The sequence below is a fragment of the Podarcis pityusensis genome (genome assembly GCF_964106645.2).
Source record: "Podarcis pityusensis genome assembly, chromosome: 12".
NCBI lineage: Eukaryota > Metazoa > Chordata > Lepidosauria > Squamata > Lacertidae > Podarcis > Podarcis pityusensis.
The window spans coordinates 1,794,145-1,815,521 of NC_138037.1; the positions used below are offsets into that span (position 1 = coordinate 1,794,145).

The window sequence follows — 21,377 nt, forward strand, 5'->3', positions numbered from 1 at the left end:
CCCGTTTCCAGGTTCGGAACGGTGGTATTTTAACTTCCTCACTCACTCCTGCAGGGATATACAGTCCAAAGCCTCCCCCCTCTTCTGCTGCTTCCAAGGGGGGGTTTAATATTTTTTATTGATGAGAATTTAGTCCTTTACAATGGGCTTTCCAAGACTTTAGCTTGCAGCCTCTTTGCCTCAGTCTTATTTACAAAAAGGGGAGGTGGACTTCCTGTTTTGAACCTCCCCGTTTCGGTGCCAAATTAAAACGTTTAAAAATCCAATTCTTCACTCTACTCACGGGTACAGTGGTGCCCCGCAAGACGAATGCCTCGCAAGACGAAAAACTCGCTAGACGAAAGGGTTTTGCGTTTTTTGAGTTGTTCCGCAAGACGAATTTCCCTATGGGCTTGCTTCGCAAGACGAAACGTCTTGCGAGTTCTTGCGAGTTTGTTTCCTTTTTCTTAAAGCCGCTAAACTGCTAAGCCGTTAATAGCCGCTAAGCCGCTAATAGCCGTGCTTCGCAAGACGAAAAAACCGCAAGACGAAGAGACTCGCGGAATGGATTAATTTCGTCTTGCGAGGCACCACTGTAGTTGCTTTAAGATCAAATTGTCCACAGGAAAAAGTCAGCGCTCTCCGGCAACAGCTATGCGGCTTCGCTTCGTGAAAGAAGCAGTCGATCCGAAGCACCGCGCCGCTCACCCCACATCGCTCTGGATCCCTGAAACCGGGTTTCCCCGTGAGTAGGGGAGGCGCAAAAGGTGCCCGCCAAATCCCACGTTCACAGGCTTCAACCGCCTGTGATTTTTAGTGGGTCTCCGCCTTCGCCATGGCAGCCAGACCCGAATTTCCACGAGGCAAATTCCTCCCGATCAGAGGAATTCCGCCATTGCCGGTGGCGCCAACCCGGAAGTCTACCTGGTATTGCAGTACTCACAATACTTCTTGAAGAGTAACAGATGCAGCAGCTTTGTTCAGGCAGGCTTAGGTAATTCAGTTACAAAGACTTGCTTAAGTCTAGCTTAAGATGGAGTCTGAGTTTGGAGCTCAGATTTAGCAGATGTTCTCACATTTCTGGCTTGGGGGAAAGTGCTGAAAAAGAGAACATTTGCCCAGGGAGGTAAGTTAATATATATGGCTCTGCCATCCCTCTGTCATGGCACAGTGGGAGTCCCGTCTCTCACAGAAGGGACAGAAGGAGTAGCTTGAGTGGCACCAAGAGGTTAGACTATTTATTTTATGCATCAAAATCATGTTCCACCTTTTCAAGGAGCTGAAGGTGGCATACAAAGCTCTCTTTGTCCTCATTGAGCCATCACAACAACCCTACAAGGTAGGATGAGAGGCAGTGACTGGCCATACCTTGTGAGCTTCATGGCTGAGTGGGGATTCGAACTCACTCTCAGGTCCTAGTCTGATGCGCTACCCACTGTACCACACTGCTGCCTTCTACCTCTGCGTGTTGAGGCACCTAAACCCAGCAGGGCTGAATGGCGACAGGCAGCTCAGATGATGCCAGCTCCTATTTCCAGCAGTGGTGTGTGTGTGTGTGTAGAAAAGTGGGGTTCAGCCTGCTGACTGTGGAATGTAAAACACAGGAGCAGTCAATGACAACATTCCTAGAGTGTACATGTTAGAACATGGGGAGGGATGTCTGTCCAGCAAGCAGGTAAACTTCCTGGAACAGACTTCCTCCGCATGTGACCAGAGGTGGGTGTGGCCTCACCTGTGCAGGTAATAATAAAAGCACAGGGCAGGCAGCCATATCTCTCTCTCTCTCTGCCATCTTCCTTCGAGGAAGCAACATCTAAGAATGCCCTCTTGGCTCTCAGCCAAGAGAGGAGGAAAGGACTATCTTCCTATAAGATAGATTCTAAATGTATTTTACCTTTTTAAGCCTGTCCGCCTTCTGGGATCATATTGTGATACAGAACATGAGTAAACTCTTTTATACCTTTATGAAGACTGTGTCGTGTCTTGTATTTTAAGAGGGAACAAAGGGGAAATTACCAGTGCAATTATTATAGAGGTTCTAGCGAGCCTATGCAGACGTTACCGTTGCGAACTTAAAAGGGGGAATGTTATAAACTCTGCTGATATTTTGGGAACTTGTTAGCACAAGTTGGATTAGGATATAATCTCACAATATATCCTCTCCTGCACCCCAGAACATTCCCACACTGACATCCCTCTCTTCCTCCCAGACTGGTGTCAGGGAAAGGAGAAGCAAAATCTGCCTCACGGAGTCTCCCGCAACCAATGTCTCCCTCTGATTTCCTGGACAAGCTCATGGGCCGGACGTCGGGGTATGATGCCCGCATCAGACCCAATTTCAAAGGTAAAGGAGGACTTTGCTCACATGCTTCCCATCCTTTCGCAACGTTTCCCCATCAGGGCTGGCCAATCCAGGACATCATACACATCCCTCCAGTGCTGAAGGTCACTCTGTGTGCAAGAATATTGGAGGCTGGAAGTTTGAAAGATAGCCAGGGATGCAAAGCCCCTCCCCACACAAAAAGAGACACGCTAGAAGACAAGAGAGCCCTTTCCTGGGTGGAAATGGGGGAGTGTCGTCCCTGGGAATTATATTGCAAGACTCCTGGTGTTGGATAGATTTAGATGAGTAGGAGAGGATATTTTATTTAGTCATTATCCTTTCTCTTTCTCACTTCTGTGAGAATGTAAATACTTATTTTTCACCATCTGTGCACAGCTTATCTCTAGAAGCTGTTAGGATAAGGTTGCACGACCTTCTAGAGCAATTATGATATCCAAGGATGCTCTAGGCAGACTTGGATTATCTGCTCCTGTTCATATTTCCCTCTTAACAAAGAAATCACTCTTAGGCTATTTAGTAAAACAAGAAAATATAAGGTTTACTCACATCAAAAGTCTTGCCAGGATTCAACAAGTATGGCGATGAAAATCAGACAGGCGGTAATCCTTAAATATTACAAACACCCATAGTCTAGTTCAAAATGGAGTGTGCTTTCTGGAGGAGAGCTTACAGACAACCTACCCCATTGCAGGCAGGAGAAAAGTGTGCAGAGACAGGAAGAAGTAAATATTAAGTTTCTATTGTTCTTCCTGCCACAAAAGTTTAGAGGCTATGACATCATCATGTCCCCTGTTTGTGACTATCTAGGAATCATGCATTTGTGATTTGGCTGCACATCCTCTCACACGTGTCCTGGGATCATTGGAAAAACAAGTGGCCTGTATAAGGCAGGTGTCTCCTCCAGGTGGACCAATGCTTTGACTTGGTCGAAGGCGGCTTTGAGTTGCGCCCTGGAACCTTGTCAACTGACCTGTGCTTTCCCATTGGCTTACAGGCCCGCCCGTCAACGTGACATGCAACATCTTCATCAACAGTTTTGGTTCGGTCACTGAAACAACCATGGTGAGACTCTGACTGCTTGCCTGGCCCAAGCACAAGGGTCCTCCTCTGCCCTGGGGCTGGCTGGGCAGCGATCCCTGGGGGCTGTGCTTGCCTCTGAGTGGCTGCTGTTCCCTTGGAGGTTGATGGGGGGCAGGGAGAGGAAAGTGGTGGGAAAGGTGGGGGTTCAGGTGATGAGGACAATTGGGAAGAAGGCAGAGAAGAGCCTTGTGGCTTGTGCATAAGAACACACAAATAACCCTGTAGCTGGATCAAGCCCATGGCCCTCCTAGATGGCACCCTTATTTATACGGGTCTTAGTCTATCATAGAATTACAGAGTTGGAAGGGACCACGAGGGTCATCTAGTCCAACCCTCTGCAGTGCATGAATCTTTTGCCCAGTGCGGGTCTTGAACCCACAACCCTGAGATTCTGAGTCTCAGGCCCCACCAACTGAGCTACGGTGGGCACAGTGGCTAACAAGAAACCTGTGGGAAACCTGCAAGTAGGATACTATAATCATAAAAACTCTCTCCCAGGGGGTGGACTGGATGACCCCCAGGTCCCTTCCAACTCTACAGTGTTGATTCTCCCCTCCTGTGGTTTCCAGCAACTGGTATCCAAAGTCATTAGTAGGATCGTGTCCAGTTAGCACTGAGAACAAGGAAGCGATGTTTCACTTGGTATTATTATTATTATTATTATTATTATTATTATTATTATTCCTGCCCCCAACTATGCAGGGAGAGCGCAGCCTACATCAATAGCCATTGATGTGCAGGAGTTCCAGAGCCTTTCTCCAAATCTCTTCCCAGCTTGCTTGCTTGCTCGCTTGCTTCCTTATTCCCACCTCCCACCTGCCTTGCTCACTCCCGGGCCAGGATACCAGAGGCCCTGAACCAACACTGCACATGGGTGCATGTGTGTGCGCAGGTGCATGCCTGTGTCATGTGGCTTGCCCCCGCGTGTGACGGCTCCTCTCTGCTCTCAAGGACTACCGCGTCAACGTCTTCCTGAGGCAGCAGTGGAACGACCCCCGCCTGGCCTACCGGGAATACCCTGACGACTCCCTGGACCTCGACCCATCCATGCTGGACTCCATCTGGAAGCCGGATTTGTTCTTTGCCAATGAGAAGGGCGCCAACTTCCACGAGGTCACCACCGACAACAAGCTCCTGCGCATCTTCAAGAATGGCAACGTGCTCTACAGCATCAGGTGGGCCCAGCGGCGCCTGGCATGGGCTCTCCCTGCTGCCACTCGGAAGCAGGGCAGGGCCTGGCACAGACCCCTTTTCCCCCTGACCCCCTCCTTTCTCTCCCCTTCCCTCCTAGGCTGACACTAATCCTGTCCTGCCCCATGGACCTCAAGAACTTCCCGATGGACATCCAGACCTGTACGATGCAACTGGAGAGTTGTGAGTACCAGGGCAAAACCTTTTTGCGTGCCAGGTGCAGGACAGTCGCCGCACCTGCAATCTATGTTTGGAGGCAAGGAGGAAGGATGCTGCCCCAAATTGTTGCCAGTGAGCTGCACGGAGTGGCCAGCAGATGGGCAGTGGAAGGACTGCCAGCTGAGTCCAGGGTGGCTCCCCAAAGTCATTGTTGAGGTTCTGGAAGGCCCAACAGACTCTGGCAGTGGAAGAGTCCATTTCAAAGCAGCTCTGGTGCTTCTCAGAAAGCAATGATGCCTTGAGTGGCGGAGTTGGAGGAGCAGGTCAAGGGGAAAGGCAATAGCCCCTGGGGCAGGGAACATGTATCCCAACCAGCAAGGGAGGACAGTGGTGTGGGAATGTTCAGGGATGCAGGAGAGGATATATTGTCTGTTCACAATTTAGCAGAATAACATTCCCCCTTTTTAAAACTCGCAGCGGATGCGTTTGCTCAGGCTTGCTAAAGCCTCTATAATAACTGTTCTGGTATTTTCCCCTTATTCCCTCATAAAAGATAAGACATGTCACAGTCTTCTATAAAAGTATAAAAAGCTTTACTCACACATCATTCTGTTCACAATAGGATCCCAGAAGGCAGACTTTGCTTAGAAAAGTAACATACACCTGGAAACTATCTCATAAGGAGACAGTCCCTTTGTCCTTGGCTGGAGGCCAAGAGAGCATCTTTGGCTAAGCAGATGTTGTTTCTTCGATGCATGTAGTCAAAAAGAGAGAGATGTCTGCCCTACCCTGTGCTTTTGTCGTTACCTGCACAGGTGAGGCCACACCCACCTCTAGTCACATGCAGAGGAAGTCTGTCCCAACCCAGAAGGAAACAGGAAGTTTACCTGCTGGCTGGACAAACATTCCTCCCCATGTGTAAACATGTTCACTCTAGGAATGTTGTACTTGACTGCTCTTGTGTTTCACATCCCACAAGTGGAACTTGTAGTTGAGCATGATCTGGTCTGCGTTCCCTTTGCTATGGGGTGGGAAGGTGACTGGTGCTGAGCAGAGGAAGAGGCAGTGAGCAAAGGGCTGTCCCATGGAAGATGGAGCAAGCTTGTTTCCTCCTGCTCTGGAAGGTAGGACTTGAACCAGTGGCTTCAAGTTACAAGAAAGGAGACTCCAACTAAAGACACCAGGAAGAGCTTTCTGAGAGTGAGAGTTGTTTGACAGTGGAATGGACTCTCTCAGAAGGTGGTGGACTTTGGTTCATTGGAGATTTCTAAGCAGAGGTTGGGTACAGTGTTAGAAACGGAGACGTGGAAGCTAGGAGCTCAATGGCACCTTCAACCGAGGTTGTGGAAGCAACAACAGAATGTCTAGGTGCACTTTTTTAATAACAAGAATACAAAGCTGAAAACGAATGAACTGCAACTAAAATATTATCTTCATTTTTCCCATGGTCTAGTCCTTCCCCTGCCCACCCCCCTAATATTCTTAAGAGGGTCTCTTCTTCAGAGAGTAGCTGGAAGTGGGGAGGCAGAAAAAGGTCCTCCTTTCCTTCCGCTCTGCAGTTTTAATCTGAAATCAGGACTTGCTGCACCCAGAGCTCAGAAACTGCTGGCGCCAATGAAATTCCATGGCTCAAAATGCTCCTAGAATGGGAGTTTTGAACACTGGTTAGGTAGCCCCTTGTCATGGATGCTTTAGATGAGATTCCTGCATAGCAGGGGGTTGGACTAGATCAGAGGTTCCCAAGCTTATTTGGCCTAGTGCCCCCTTTTCAGAAAAAAATACTCAGTGCCCTCTGGAAATCTACCTTCGTAAAGTGCAGAAACAGAATGATGCCGTGACGAATTTGCATTCTTTTTATGTATCCATATTTCTAGCTACATCCTAAGCAGATAATCACTCTGACTTTAACTCTATTTTACATTGATAAGCATCATTATACAACAAATGAAACATGTACAAATGGTTTTTCAAAATTTTATTCTCTTCTTGTCTTTCTTCATGCTTTATTCAACGCCCACCCCCTTGCACCCGAGGCTACTACCCGCTCCCTGGATTGTTCCAGCGCCTCCCAGGGGGTGGTATCACCCACTTTGGGAAACACTAAGCTAGATGACATGGGACGCGGGTGGCGCTGTGGGTTAAACCACAGAGCCTAGGGCTTGCCGATCAGAAGGTTGGCAGTTCGAATCCCCACGACGGGGTGAGCTCCCGTTGCTCAGTCCCTGCTCCTGCCAACCTAGCAGTTCAAAAGCATGTCAAAGTGCAAGTAGATAAATAGGTACCTCTCCGGCAGGAAGGTAAATGGTGTTTCCGTGCGCTGCTCTGGTTCGCCAGAAGCGGCTTAGTCATGCTGGCCACATGACACGGAAGCTGTACGCCGGCTCCCTTGGCCAGTAGAGCGAGATGAGCGCCGCAACCCCAGAGTCGTCCACAACTGGACCTAATGGTCAGGGGTCCCTTTACCCCTTTACCATTACACACATTGCACCCAGGGAGCCAGGGGTCCCTTCCAACTCTACCATTCTATGATTCTATGAAGGCCTTGTGGTTTGGGGGAGGGGGGAAAATGCCCGACAGCACTTGTGGCTTTGTGCAGATGGCTGGAAGACTCTGGGATGCTCTCCCCCTCACCCTTCCTTCCTCACCCGCTGCCTTTGCCTTCTAGTTGGCTACACCATGAACGACCTGATCTTTGAGTGGGTGAAGGAGCAGGAAGCTGTGCAGGTGGCCGAAGGCTTGACGCTCCCCCAGTTCATTTTGCGGGATGAGAAGGACTTGGGCTATTGCACAAAGTCTTACAACACAGGTAACCAGCCTCCCTCCGTCAGATGGTTCCATCGTCCCAGCACAGAATGAGCACCTTCCCACCCGCAACGCTGCCCACTCCTTTGCCACGGAGCTTGTGCCAGTGGTGGGCATCTCACCTCCCAGATGTTTCCTCCTCTTTCTTCTTGATTTCCTGACTCTGCTTCCCCCCCTTCTTTTAATTTTAAGGATCCCAATCTTGTACAGAGTCTTTTTAACTGATGGTATCACATCTGCGTATTTGACTGGTTTTTGCAAACCATCCAGGGGAACTTGGTCCATGGGCATTCTAGGAATGGCACAAATAAATGAAATAAAGAGGGGAACAACCTCTTTATGAGGAGGACACATGGAGGCCCCCCCCCAACAACCTTTGTAACCTCAGCGTTGTCTCATTGGCACTCTCTCTCTCTCTCTCTCTCTCTCTCTCTCTCGCTATATATATATATATTCAGTTTTTTCATCATTAACATCATTCAAACTTAAATTCAGCAATATTTATACCTTTGTGGGATTCTCTAACCACTGGACTTCCCTCCTCCCCCTTCTGGTTTTCCTCAAATATATTTTTTAAATTTTGACTGCATCTAATTGCATATATCCAACTTTAATTAAATTTAATTAATTAAATCCCTTACCAGTTAAAAAACAAGTGCTACATCAATCTTGCTAATGTCTTTAAATTTTTACATGGTTCCTTAATATACTCTATAAATTTATGCCATTCTTTTTTAAATTTACTGTCATCTTGGTGCCTGATCTTCCTATTTCTGCGTAGTCCATCATTTTCTCTATCTACTCTTTCTTGGTTGGTGTTTCCTCTTACTTCCATCTTTGGGCAAAAAGCATTCTTGCAGCTGTCTTTGCATACATAAACAGTCTTTTTTTTTTTTAAATGATATTTATTAAAAGTTTAAGAATTACAGAAAAAAGAGAAAAAGAAAACAACAAAAAATTTGACGAAGCATACATTACAATACATAAAAAGAAAAGCATAAAAAACAATACAACAATACAGCAAAAAAAACAAAAACAAAACACAATAACATTAAAACACACATCCAATGTTCCATATCTTTATCTTTCGTTTACTTGTTTCATCGACCTCCTCACACCTCCCTTTTTGTATTCTAATTTAATTAATTGTTTCAGCAAATTCTTTCTATCTTTCTCAATTTTTGTTATATAATTTATCTTAACGATCTAACCTTTTAATTAACTCAACAAATCCTTTCCATCTTTCACTATATTCTGTCATTCAATTTACCTTAATTTATTTAACCTTATCTTGCCATTAAAAAAAACACCTTAAAACTTAATGTACTTAACTCCTTATATCATTTCTACTAAAGCCAAATAGTTTCATTCCAACATTTTTCCTAATACTCATTAATTTTACACTAATTCTCAAAATGAATTTTTTAAAAACTTTCTTCCAATTTTCATCCACCGTCTCTTCTTCCTGGTCTCGGGTTTTGTCAGTCCTTCTTGTCCATTCCATCTAGTCCATCAACCTGGTGATCTTATGTCCAAGGCTCTTAAGTCTTTTCCATGTCCCTTCTGCAGATCTTCTTCTTGTTTATACCTGCACTTTACTTTGTCTTTTGTTGATCTTTTTCTTAATTTCTTTCCTTTCTCATTGGGGGGTAGGTCTCGGGAGGACTCCAATCCAAAAATATCTCCATCTCTCCTCAGCAGATCAGCCCATTCCCCACAGCCCCATTCCCCACAGTCAACACTGTAATCCAGAAAGTATTTAAAAGCATGTTTCAAAGTCCTTCCAAAATTAAGAGCCCTCACAACTCCAGACCCCCCCTAGTCCACTCCAGATTCAAACTTCAAGAACAGCGGCTTATGCTCCTGCAAGGCCTCGGATCTCTCCATTTGTGTTACTTGAGGTTCAACAGCAACCTCCTCCATTATCTTCTGCACTTGCGCTTGCCCTGTCAAAACAAGTTCCTGGGCTGGTTCCTGAATGGTTTCTATATGGGTATTCGCCGTTTGTCCAAAGTTTTTAACTGCAACAGTCATCAAATCCATCTTCTCATGCATCTGCTCCAGCAAAGCGCTTGTCTTGCAAAAAGCAAGCACCAAAACTTCTTGCAAACACATTTTTATTCAAGGTCAGAGTCTGGTCTCACGATCCTAATCTTACAGCTGTGAAATCCCCAGATCGACTCCGGCAACAAATTAACAAGCTCCCTCTAGAAGAGACAATTTCTATTTGTATCCATCTTTTGAAAGCAGGACCAACAAAAGAAAATTACTTTCATTTTTCAAATACTTGGTTTCTTTTGAATGCAAGAAGCAACATTGGAGTCAATTTGTTTCTCTTTTTTTTACTATCTGTCAAAAGACGTTCCATTCACAGTCAATGAACTTCCCCATAATTTTCTGTCTCTGACACCCCGTTCCCAGGTTTGAGACGGTGGAAATTTATCTTTCTTTACTCTCTCTCCTGCAGGCTTAAACAGTCAAAAATTCCCCCCCTTTTCTCCTGCTTCCAAGAGGGGTTTTGGTGGTAATAACTGAAGGAAATTTAGACCTTTATATACGACTTTCCAGACTTTAGCTTACAAAGTTTTTGCTTCAATCTATTTACAAAAAACGGGAGGCGGACTTCCTGTTTAGAGCCTTCCCGCTTCAGTGCCAAATTAAAATGTTTCTTAATCCAATTTTCCGTTCTACTCACGGATACTTGTTTAGAGTCCAATTGTCCACAGGAAAAAGTCAGTGCTCTCTGGCAACGGCTGTGCGGCTTCACTCCGTAAAAGTAGCGGTTGATTCAAAACACCGCGCCACTCCCCCCACGTCGCTTTGGATCCCCAAAAAAGGGTTTCCCTGCGAGTAGGGGAGGTGCTCCTGGTGTCAGCCAAATCCCACGTTCCCAGGCTTCCTCCGCCTGGGATTTTTAGAGGGTCTCCGCCTTCACCGCGGCGGCAAGACCCGATTTTCACGGAGCGGGTTCCTCTCAGTCAGAGGAACTCCGCCATTGCCGATGGCGCTAACCCGGAAGTCCAACAGTCTTTTTAAGTCCTTTGGTATTTCTTCTCCTGTAATGCCGATTTAAAAAAAGCTTCCTTTTTTTATTAACAAAAGTTATCTTAAACATTATTTTCAATTCATTATATATCATTTCCCAGAATGCTCTAGCCTTTTTGCACGTCGACTACATGTGTTAGAACGTGCCTTTATTCTCTTTACACTTCCAACATAGGTTGGTAGTATTTTTCTACATTTTTGCTAATCCTGTGGGAGTCAAATACGATCAGCACATCATTTTCACATAGTTTTCTTTCAATGTACAGCATGCTGTAAATTTCAAATACTCCTTCTGTAATCTTTCCCAATCAGCTGTGTCTCATGGGCACGCTCAGGACCGGATTTAGGTTTGATGAGGCCCTAAGTGAGGAGATTTCACCCCTCCCATACACAAGAATCTCCTGATCATCTCCTGATGGTCTTTGCTGACTCTCCAGAGAGAGGAGGCGTGTCCTGCCTATCTACTTATTCTGCCCAGCAACATATCTGTGTGTGTGTGAGAGAGAGTCAGTCAGTCAGTGTATCGGAGAAAGTGAGAGTGTTAGAGATCCTAGAGATAAGATTGCTGCTAAGTGCAGCTGCAGACTCTCAGTGTAGCATTGATTTATGCTTAGAATATTCAGCTCTGTATATAGTTTTGTATCATAGTTGTAGTTACAGAATAAAAGGAAGATATTCTACAGAGCTGCTCTCCGAGTGGTTTATACTCTGCAAGACTCTGCAAAACTCTGCTGCGCAACGACTGTATTATTGAGACAGTGAATCCGGTGCTCTCAGCTCTGAGCTGTGAGTCCACAGCACTGTGACCGTTTCCTGTGAGAAGGAGGTCTCTGGCGGTGCTACCCAGCTCGCCTAGCCCAGTCGGGGTTGAGGTGCAAGAGTCCAGTTGGTGCACTGGCTCTAGGGCGATGCTGATATCGGTTATGGGCCCAGTCGTTGTTCCAGTCGTCTGACCTGGCGTTGTTCCAGTCATCCCAGGCGTCCCAGGCGTCCCAGTCGCCAGAGGTTTCTGTTGCTGATTGCCGGACGGTGGAACGGACGCTGCATGCTGGACTGATTTGCGGTGCCCAGAAGCAGAGCTGTTTTGGAGCAGAGTGTTCAAGCTGCCGCTGTTGCTCTTGCTGCTGCTTGATTTATGGAGGTATGTTGCTGACTGCCAAAGGAAGAAGATAGCATCCCTGTTTGCCTGTTAATTGCGCTCTGAGTGGGAGAGAGAGTGGCTGAGGGAGTCAAGGCTTTATCTGTGTTGCACGAGGGAAGTGTCTTGCTCTAAGTAATAGCAGACATGGCCTGTGCACATTCTGGCCAGATGGCTCTGTCCTTTCCTCTCCTCACGCCTGAAACCTATGCAGTTTGGCAAGTAAAGATGAAAGCGCTTTTACAGAGGGAAAAGCTATTTCACACGATAGAAGATGACCCTCCAGATAAGGATGATGATGATTGGGCTGAATGGCATGCTGCAGATATGAAAGCCCGAGGGACAATTGTTTTGAGTGTTTCAGACCACTTGCTGGTGAACTTAGAGGGTCAAGAGACTGCACAAGCTGTTTGGCATAAGTTGAGAGACATGCATCTGAGGCAGAATGCTGGTTCCAGTGTGATTTTCTTTAAGAAGCTGTGCAGGCTGCAGTTGGAGAAAGGTGGTGATTTGCCTAGCCATCTATCTCAATTAAAGCGTCTCAGACAGGACCTTGTTCAGCGAGACCTGGCTATTTCAGAGGCTGTATTTGCAATGCTGATGATCAATAGCCTAGATGAGTCTTATGATGGAGTGGCTGCCCAGATTTCCACGATGCCTTCTGACCGGCTAACAGAAGATTATGTGTCTAGCGTGCTCTTGAATGAGCGGGATCGCAGACAGGCTGTTAGAGAAAGCCGGGACTGTGTTGTTAAAAATGTGCTTGAAAATGTGCCTGAGTCTTCAGCTGGGGAAAGTGAAAGTGAAACTGCTGCTGTTAAAGCTTTGAAATTGAAGCGGTGCTTTTCGTGTGGAGCACAAGGCCATTTGAGTTTCCAGTGCAAGAAATCTTCAAAGAAGAAGGGAAACTTCAGAGGCAGAGGGGGAGGAGGAAGAAATCCCCAAGCACCTGCTACTTCAAAGGCCTTGATCTCTCGCTGTTCCAGTCAACGTGGGCGGAGTTTCTTCGTGGTCGACTCTGGCTGTTCAAACCACGTGGCCAAAGATAAGAATCTCTTTGTTCAGCTTGAGAAGCAAGAGAAAGAAATTCATCAAGCAGATGGGACAGTTCTCACGAGTGTGGCTCAGGGAACTGTGTTCTTAAAGAGCCTGAATGCAACTATTAAGAATGTCCTGTATGCACCTGATATTCAGGACAATTTGTTGAGTGTTTCCCAGCTTGATCGTCAAGGGTTTAAGGTGGTGTTTGCTAAATCTCGCTGTGAAATTCTTAGAGATGGCAAGCTCATTTTGTATGCAAAATGTGTAAATGGATTGTACCAATTGCCTTTTGTTTCAGGTACAGGCACTGCAGAAGCTACTGAGAAAAAGTGTTGCAATTTAACTGTAGATAAGAATGAGAAGTTGCATGACCAATGTATTCATTATTACCATCGCGTTTATGGTCATTTGAATTTCCAGGCTGTGGCAAAAATGCCTGATATGGTTCAGGGTATGAAGTTGAAAGAATGTCCCTACCACATGAAATGTGTTTCTTGTGCTGAGAGTAAGGCAAGGCAAGCTCCCAAAGGTACAGAGTCTGGGAGAGAGGCCAAGAAACCATATGAAGTCATTCATGCAGACTTAGTGGGGCCTCTAGCGCTCTCTAGAGGCAATTCAAGGTTTTTCATGGTTCTGATAGACTCCTATTCGAAATATGTTTGGGTCTATATGCTGCAGAAAAAGGCTGAAGCCTTTACCAAGTTTCGCCAGTTTTGTAAATGGCTCAGAAATGTACATAATGAGAATGTACGTTTTCTTTTCACAGACAAGGGTGGAGAGTTTTGTTCAGAAGAGTTTGAGAGTTTTCTTTCTGAACAGGGCATTGAGCATAGGACAGCCACGCCCAGATCACCCTGGCAGAATGGTTTATGTGAGAGAGTAAACCAGACTCTGCAGCAAGGAATCAGAACGCTGTTACATGATTCAGGGCTGCCCAATCCTTTTTGGGCTGAAGCTCTTTCATTTTTCTGTCATGTGTATAACAGGAGATACCAGTCTAGTGTAAATTGCACCCCATATGAGATGCTTCACGGAAGAAAGCCATGTGTAAAGCATTTTAAAATTTTTGGTTTGGAGGTTTGGGTGCACACCTCGCAGGGTGACAAACTGAGCAAGCGTGGAGAACATGGTGTTTTCCTAGGATATGAGAAAGGGTCTTATCGTGTTCTGATCACAGACACGAAAACCATAAGGCTGACCAGGAGTATTGATGACAATCCACAATGGGACAGAGTTGGCGTTTTTCAGTATCATCCCATTTGTGATGATGGTGCAAAAGGGGCAAAGAAAGTTAAGAGGGAGGCAAGTGTTGTTGGTGATAATCCTGATGCCAATGTAGTTCCAGATGATGGCACAGATTATCAGAGCCCAAAAGCCTCACGTGAGTCTGACGCTGACTCAGACTTAGCAGCTTCATATACTTTAGCTCCCCATTCTCCCAAAGAGGAGGAAGCACCAGAACAAGAGGATCAAAGAGTTCTGCGCAGGTCCGAGAGAACAACCAAGGGTGTACCACCGAAAAGGTTTTCTGAAGAGTTTGCAAAGACTGCGGTCACGAGCAACTCTGGTGGGGTTTTCAAACCTAGCATGAAGTGTGCTGAGAGTAGTAGCACAAAACGCTTTATTTATTTCCTTACCTGATATTTGAAGGAAAGCGTGTATTTGAGTTCTGAAAAATGGTTTGTTCAAATCTGCCTAATTAGAAATGTCAATTTGTATTTGAAAGGAAGAAATGTGTGTGAAGATTTTTCCAGAAGCTGCTTATTCAATGGTATTGTAAAAGTGTTTTATATGCCGGGAGAGAGATACCTGCAGATATGTTAACCAAGGTTGTAAGCAGAGAACAACTTTTGGAGTGTATGTGCAAATTGCAGTTATGTTAAAGATTCTTGAAATGGTCGGATGAAATGGGGGAGGATGAGGAGATTTCACCCCTCCCATACACAAGAATCTCCTGATCATCTCCTGATGGTCTTTGCTGACTCTCCAGAGAGAGGAGGCGTGTCCTGCCTATCTACTTATTCTGCCCAGCAACATATCTGTGTGTGTGTGTGAGAGAGAGTCAGTCAGTCAGTGTATCGGAGAAAGTGAGAGTGTTGGAGATCCTAGAGATAAGATTGCTGCTAAGAGCAGCTGCAGACTCTCAGTGTAGCATTGATTTATGCTTAGAATATTCAGCTCTGTATATAGTTTTGTATCATAGTTGTAGTTACAGAATAAAAGGAAGATATTCTACAGAGCTGCTCTCCGAGTGGTTTATACTCTGCAAGACTCTGCAAAACTCTGCTGCGCAACGACTGTATTATTGAGACAGTGAATCCGGTGCTCTCAGCTCTGAGCTGTGAGTCCACAGCACTGTGACCGTTTCCTGTGAGAAGGAGGTCTCTGGCGGTGCTACCCAGCTCGCCTAGCCCAGTCGGGGTTGAGGTGCAAGAGTCCAGTTGGTGCACTGGCTCTAGGGCGATGCTGATACTAAGGTGCTCCACAAGGTATTGGGGCCTTTTCAATGTCCAGCTGTCCTTTGTCAACAACAAATTGTTGCTGTTTTTTGTGTTGAATGTATGCTATATGGTCATTTATGGACCTCAAAGGCATCTCAAGCCATTTGCACATAACAAAATATGTATTTTATCAAAGTCATTGAACTGAAATGCAATTAAGAAGAAGTATATTAATAGTGAAATAGTGAATAGTATATTAATAGTGAAATAATTATTAATCTCTAACTTAAAATGATTTTTTATTCATAACAAACTTAATAATGCAAACACATTGGCATTTGGCAATAACAAAAGTTCATTTAGAAACACAATGTACAAAGACTCATAATCTAGTCTCTAGAAACTTGCTATAACATGAAATAATAATTGTAGGTTTTATTTTATGTTTTTTATCTTATATTTTGGAAATGTACATCCAGTTTTTCCCCCTTTAATTTTTTGGGGGCCCCCAAGAGAGTGGGGCCCTAAGCTGTAGCTTGTTTAGCTTATACGTCAATCCGGCACTGGGCCTGCTCTGCCTTTTCCCTTGCAGGGAAGTTCACCTGCATCGAGGTGAAGTTCCACCTGGAGAGGCAGATGGGCTACTACCTGATCCAGATGTACATCCCCAGCCTGCTCATCGTCATCCTTTCCTGGGTCTCCTTTTGGATCAACATGGATGCTGCCCCTGCCCGGGTGGGCCTTGGCATCACCACGGTGCTCACCATGACCACGCAGAGCGCGGGCTCCCGGGCGTCTCTGCCAAAGGTTGGTGCTGCCAGGTGGTTTGAAGGGGGAAGGGGAGAAATGGCGCTCTCCCAAGGAGGAGGCAAGTGAGCCTCTCCAGTCCCCAAGATGGCGTCTTGCAAATATTTGTTTCATTATTGCATTCCCACCGCACCTTTCCCTCCAAGGAGCTCAAAGCGTCATACATGGATTTTGAGGAATAGGAGAGGATGTTCTATTTAGCCACGCTCCTTCCTCTTTCTCACTTCTCTGAGAATGCAAATCTCTATTTCAGCAGAGTTGAAATCACCATCCTGTGCAGCTTATCTCTGGAAGCTATTAAGACAAGATTGCATAACCAAAGATACTTTGTCAGGGACAGAAAAAAGGAGAGGTTTATTATTTATTCATCATATCCACCACCCACCTTTTCTCAAGGTAGTGTACATAGTTCCTAGAATCATAGAATTTTTTATTTTTGCAGAAAAGGCAATACCATTATTATAACCAGTTACATTTCCATACATTATTATATAGATATAAGTGGTATCATTATCCTAATACGTATATGCTTATTAAAAACCTACTATATTCTGTATAAACTCAAAGTCTATGTCTACCAGCAATCCGTTCATATGTTGAGAGTGTTGTCATGTTGTCAGTCCAATGACTGCAGAGGATCAGATCTTTAGTCTTCCAATGCATCAGTATAGAATTCATCATAGAACCATAGAAATGTAGAGTTGGAAGAGACCCTGAGGGCAATCTAGTCTAACCCCTTGCAATTTAAGAAGGATGATGGAAGGTGTGCAGAGGAGGGCAACCAAGATGATCAAGGGTCTGGAAACCAAGCCTTATGAGGAACGGTTGAAGGAGCTGAGTATGTTTTGCCTGGAAAAGAGGAGAGTGAGAAGAGACTGGATAGCTGTCTTCAAATATCTCAAGGGCTGTCCCATGGAAGAGGGAGCAAGCTTGTTTCCTCCTTCTCTGGAGGGTAGGACTCGAACCAATGGCTTCAAGTTATGAGAAAGGAGGTACTGACTAAACCTCAGGAAGAACTTTCTAGCAGTAAGAGCAGTTCCACAGTGGAAAGGTCTCCCTCGGAAGGTGGTGGGCTCTCCTTCCCTGGAGGTTTCTAAGCAGAGGTTGGGTGGTCATTTGCCATGGATGCTTGAACTGAGATTCCTGCATTGCAGGGGGTTGGACTAGATTGCCCCATGGGATCCCTTCCAATTCTAGGATAATTTTATTCTAAGACACTGTGGGACATTAGGGTGCTCCTGCTGAGTAGGGGACCAGATCCCCAAGGGGGATGGAGTCTTTTAAGTCAGGCCCTGCCTAGCAACCCACTTCTGAGGGGCCACCCCGTTCTCCCTTCCTCCTTTGCAGGTCTCCTACGTCAAAGCCATTGACATCTGGATGGCTGTCTGCCTCCTCTTCGTCTTCGCCGCCTTGCTGGAGTATGCCGCCGTCAACTTTGTCTCCCGCCAGCACAAGGAGTTCATGCGCCTGCGCCGAAGGCAGCGGCGGCAGCAGATGGTGAGTAGGCGGATTGACACCCCCCACCCCCACCTGCCCCGCCCCCCACCTTGGCTGTCTTCTTGATGGAAGGGAGCGATTCGCTGGCTGTATTCCCAGCTGCTCTTCTCAGCCCAGACACAATGGCCATGATCCTGGGTTGGGGAAAGGGAGGGGTGGGCAGGATCAGGGCTTCCCTTCTCAAGTGGCAATAGCTGAGCCATCCCTGTCTGCTGGGTTGCTCAACCCCTTCCTAATGGAGCAGGATTGCCCCCACTTGCCCTCCCTCCCAGATTCCTGGCCCAGCTGACCCTGGATTTTTGTTGAAAGTCACCCAGGATGTGGTGGGGAGGCAGGGGCTTTGGATTGGGCTGTAGCTCAAACTAGCATGTTGAGAAACAGATGGCACCCAGAAGATATTTCAAGGCCTCCTACCTGTTTTGCAGGTGTTTTTCTTTCATCAGGTTCACCAAATCTGCCCCGAGTCTCTGTAGCAAAAGAAAAACAAAACAAAACAGGTTTTGAATCTGATTTGACAACATTATCATTGGCCGCTGCCACCAACTCCCAAGAGCTCTCAAGGTCTAGTTGGAGTCTTTCATTCTGAACCACGAGGACAAATCTTTTTTTTGAGGGGAAGGGCTGTAGCTCAGTGCCTGCAGAAGGCCACTGGTACAACTCCCAACGGCTTCTCCAGGGAGGGCCAGGTGTATCAATGCAATTTGTTCCTTTTGGGGGTCCTTTTCAGTCAGCTGAATCACCCAGAAAATCCTCCAGAACCTTCTTTCTCAGTCCACTTCATCTGTTGGTGAATTCCCATGTGGGAACAAACACCTCACCCATTCTAGTCCTGCTTAAAGTATTTATTGAAAAATTAACATTACAACCACTGGTCTGAGGAAAATAAAGTAAAACTATGCACAGAGAATCCTTCCTCCTCTCTGCTCTTTAGCTGTCTGGCCAGAGTAACAGCCAAAATTCTCTCATTCAGAGCCTGTCTAATAGAGAAGTCTGTTGCTAAGGAAACCCTGTTGCTGGGGAAGACCTGTTGCTGGGATAAAACTTGTTGCTAGGGGCAAAACTATGCAAGGATCGTTTCAAGCCTGTTTTTAGACTACACTAACAGGGAGAAGATGCTTGATCTGAGAGCTGCTGCCATTCAATGGATGGAGCTGTAAGAACATAAGAATGGGGGACAACCTGGCTTGCCAGTAGTACATGTGAGAAGAATCTAGGGGGTCTTGGTGGACTCCAAGCTTAACGCGACTCAATAGTGAGATGCAGCAGCAAAAAGAGGTTGGGTGGCCATCAGTTATGGATCCTTTAGCTGAGATTCCTGCCTTGAATAGGGTTGGACCAGCTGACCCTCAGGGTCCCTTCTAACTCTGTGATTCGACGATTCCATGATTCTGTGAGCAGGATGAGATGTTGCCCAGCTGGAGGGAGCATCTCTGAGCAGGTGCAGAGTGCAAATGGCCTTCTCTAGCTGCAGCAAAGCCAGGCACAGACCTAGAATTCAGAGGAAGCGCCTTCCTGGGCGTGACGGCAGGGTTCCCAGTTGGGTTTGTACCCCCAGAGATAAAGCTACTGGTCTTTGAGGGTGTCGGTGAGACTGTGTTGCTGCTGCTGCTGCTTCCTCCTTCCACCCCTCTCCCCTTCTCCTCAGCCCCCTTTTCCTGAGTCATGCGCCCCAGTGCCCACCCCCACTGCAACCATCTCACTTGTAGAGGCCCACACTTTAATAAATGAAATCGTCAGGAAAAGCAAATGTTGAAAGCACATTTTTGAAAGCACATTTGCGTAGCTTGGCTTATTTGGCATCCATCCATTTCTGGGAGTTGCAAGGAAGGGCCAGGAATGCTGAAGGACCCTGGGCAATCCTGCTCAGCCCCTTTCTCCTCACCCACCTCACCCCATGCCCATCTTTTGAGACGTCACCAAGCCTTGACTAAACCCTCCCAGTTCTATATCTGCAGCCTTAAAGGCTGGCCACTTGGCAAGCCAAGACAGAATCAGAATCGTGGAGTTGGAAGAGACCCCCAGGAATCTCAGCTCAAGCATCCCTGACAGATGGCCATCCAACCTCTGCTTCAAAACCCCCCCGGAAGCAGAGTCCACCACCTCCCTAAGGAGTCCATTCCATGATTCAATGGCTCTTCTGATGTTGAGATGGAATCTTCTTCCTGGTCATTTGAATCCATTGGTTCAGGTCCTACCAAGGTGTGTGTGTGTGTGTGTGTGTGTGTGTGTGTGTGTGTGTGCCTGTAATGATGCTGCCATCCCACAAGCTCCCACAAAACCTTGCCTTTCATCCTCCTCCTCCCTGCCTAAGCTGGGAGCTCCTGAATGGCTGGTTTGTGTGAATGTGCCGTCAAAGCCCACACACCATTTGGAGCCCTTCATTGGAGGCATTGAGTGTGTGTGTGTGTGTTTGTGGGAATGAGGGTTGTCTTTGGGTGGAACGGACTCCCTTGGAAAGTGGTGAACTCTCTCACTCGTTGGAGGTTTTGAAGCAGAGCTTGGAGGGCCATCTGCTTGAGTTGAGATTCCTGCATTGCAGGAGGTTGGGCTAGATGACCCTCAGGGTCCCTTCCAACTCCACAACACTACGATTCTGTGATTCCACCCACCAGGGCCTCTAAGCCCCACTGCCCCACTGCCTTTTTGCTGCCATCCTCCAAAGAGTAGAGGGCAGGCCTGCCAGGCACCTGGTGGGTCTCCCCTCTCTGTTCTGTGCATGTGTGAGTCCACCCAGAGGACTGTAGTCAACCAAGCTCTCTAAGAGGAGACCTGTTGAGCCAGAGCGAGCCACGCCTATGGGCATCAATGGACAGACCCATTGCACGGGCTCCCGCCCAGAGTCTCTATGTGCCAGCCGAACCCTCGGTCATCCACTCTCCTGTTTCTGTTTGATCTGCACTCCCTGCTGGATTGTAAAAGGGTCTGAACAGCCAGACGCCCAGCTTGGAGTCCCTACGGCAGCTGGAGGTCACGCCCAGCAGCGAGTCCACCTGCGAGACCCTCTCTCAATTCGGCAGCACCGACTCCAGGGTAAAAAGAAAGCACACACACCTTCCCCACCCCCTGACCCCACCCCGCAGGTCTCCTGCTCTCCGCCTGACACCCTTCTCCACGCCAACCCTCGTGTTTCCCCCCTCCCTCCCTTGCACCGCCTTCCCCATTGCCTGTGAGAAACCCACCCTGCAGTGTTGCCCACAAATGCACAGCACCCCCTGTATGTGTGGGAGCAAAGGGTTTTTGCTGGCAGTGGGGTCAGCACACAGCCCTTGGAAGCCAAAGGAGCCCAGAGGGAGAGAGGGCTGGATGTGCTGGAAGTGAGCTTAGGAGGACCAAAGGGCAGCTGTTATCAGGGCATGCATGCGTTCTGAGAGGCACACAGCTCTTCGACAGACACACACTATAGAAGCTGGAAATAGAGAAGGCTGCAGCCCCTCTTCACATGCTCTCATGGGATGCGTATAGAAATAAAGAGATAATATATTTGTTAGATATTATCCTTCCTTACTCACATTTGTGAGTTCAGCAGAGTACATCCTCTTTGCTGAAAATAATAATAATAAGAAAGTTGTTGATAAACTAGTGTTAGCCCTTTAATTTAAGCAATCCAGGATGGTTTATCACAGATTGGATTTCCTGGTATTCCCCTTCTCCCCCCCCCCTTAAAACAATAAACACACAGTATTCTTATTAGTAAAGATAGATTTAGGTACTCACCCGGTTTCACAGCAGCAGTCCTGCACCAGACATATATGGCAGTTTAGATTAAAGTGGAGTTTGAGCTGTGTCTCATACTCAGCGCATGTCCTACATCCCTAGTCATTGAAGAGAAGAGATGAGAGAGATTGGAGATTAG

General features: G+C 46.8%; 1 protein-coding gene and 1 long non-coding RNA gene across 3 annotated transcripts in view; both read left to right on the plus strand.

Annotated features, from left to right (window-relative positions):
- Positions 1 to 21,377, plus strand: part of LOC308459851 — a 117,566-nt gene that overhangs the window by 64,996 nt on the left and 31,193 nt on the right. The gene's annotated exons all lie outside the window — the stretch shown is intronic.
- The window catches only part of LOC308459819 (glycine receptor subunit alpha-4), a 30,007-nt gene that overhangs the window by 7,149 nt on the left and 1,481 nt on the right, over positions 1 to 21,377 (plus strand). The window contains exons 2-9 of one of the 2 annotated variants that reach the window (XM_080975541.1): positions 2,190 to 2,323; positions 3,318 to 3,385; positions 4,355 to 4,578; positions 4,695 to 4,777; positions 7,419 to 7,559; positions 15,813 to 16,027; positions 17,375 to 17,524; positions 20,444 to 20,554. In XM_080975541.1, coding sequence (XP_080831667.1) covers positions 2,190 to 2,323; positions 3,318 to 3,385; positions 4,355 to 4,578; positions 4,695 to 4,777; positions 7,419 to 7,559; positions 15,813 to 16,027; positions 17,375 to 17,524; positions 20,444 to 20,554 — 1,126 coding nt within the window. The remainder of the gene's footprint in view (positions 1 to 2,189; positions 2,324 to 3,317; positions 3,386 to 4,354; positions 4,579 to 4,694; positions 4,778 to 7,418; positions 7,560 to 15,812; positions 16,028 to 17,374; positions 17,525 to 20,443; positions 20,555 to 21,377) is intronic. The other variant, XM_080975542.1, reaches the window with a different exon arrangement.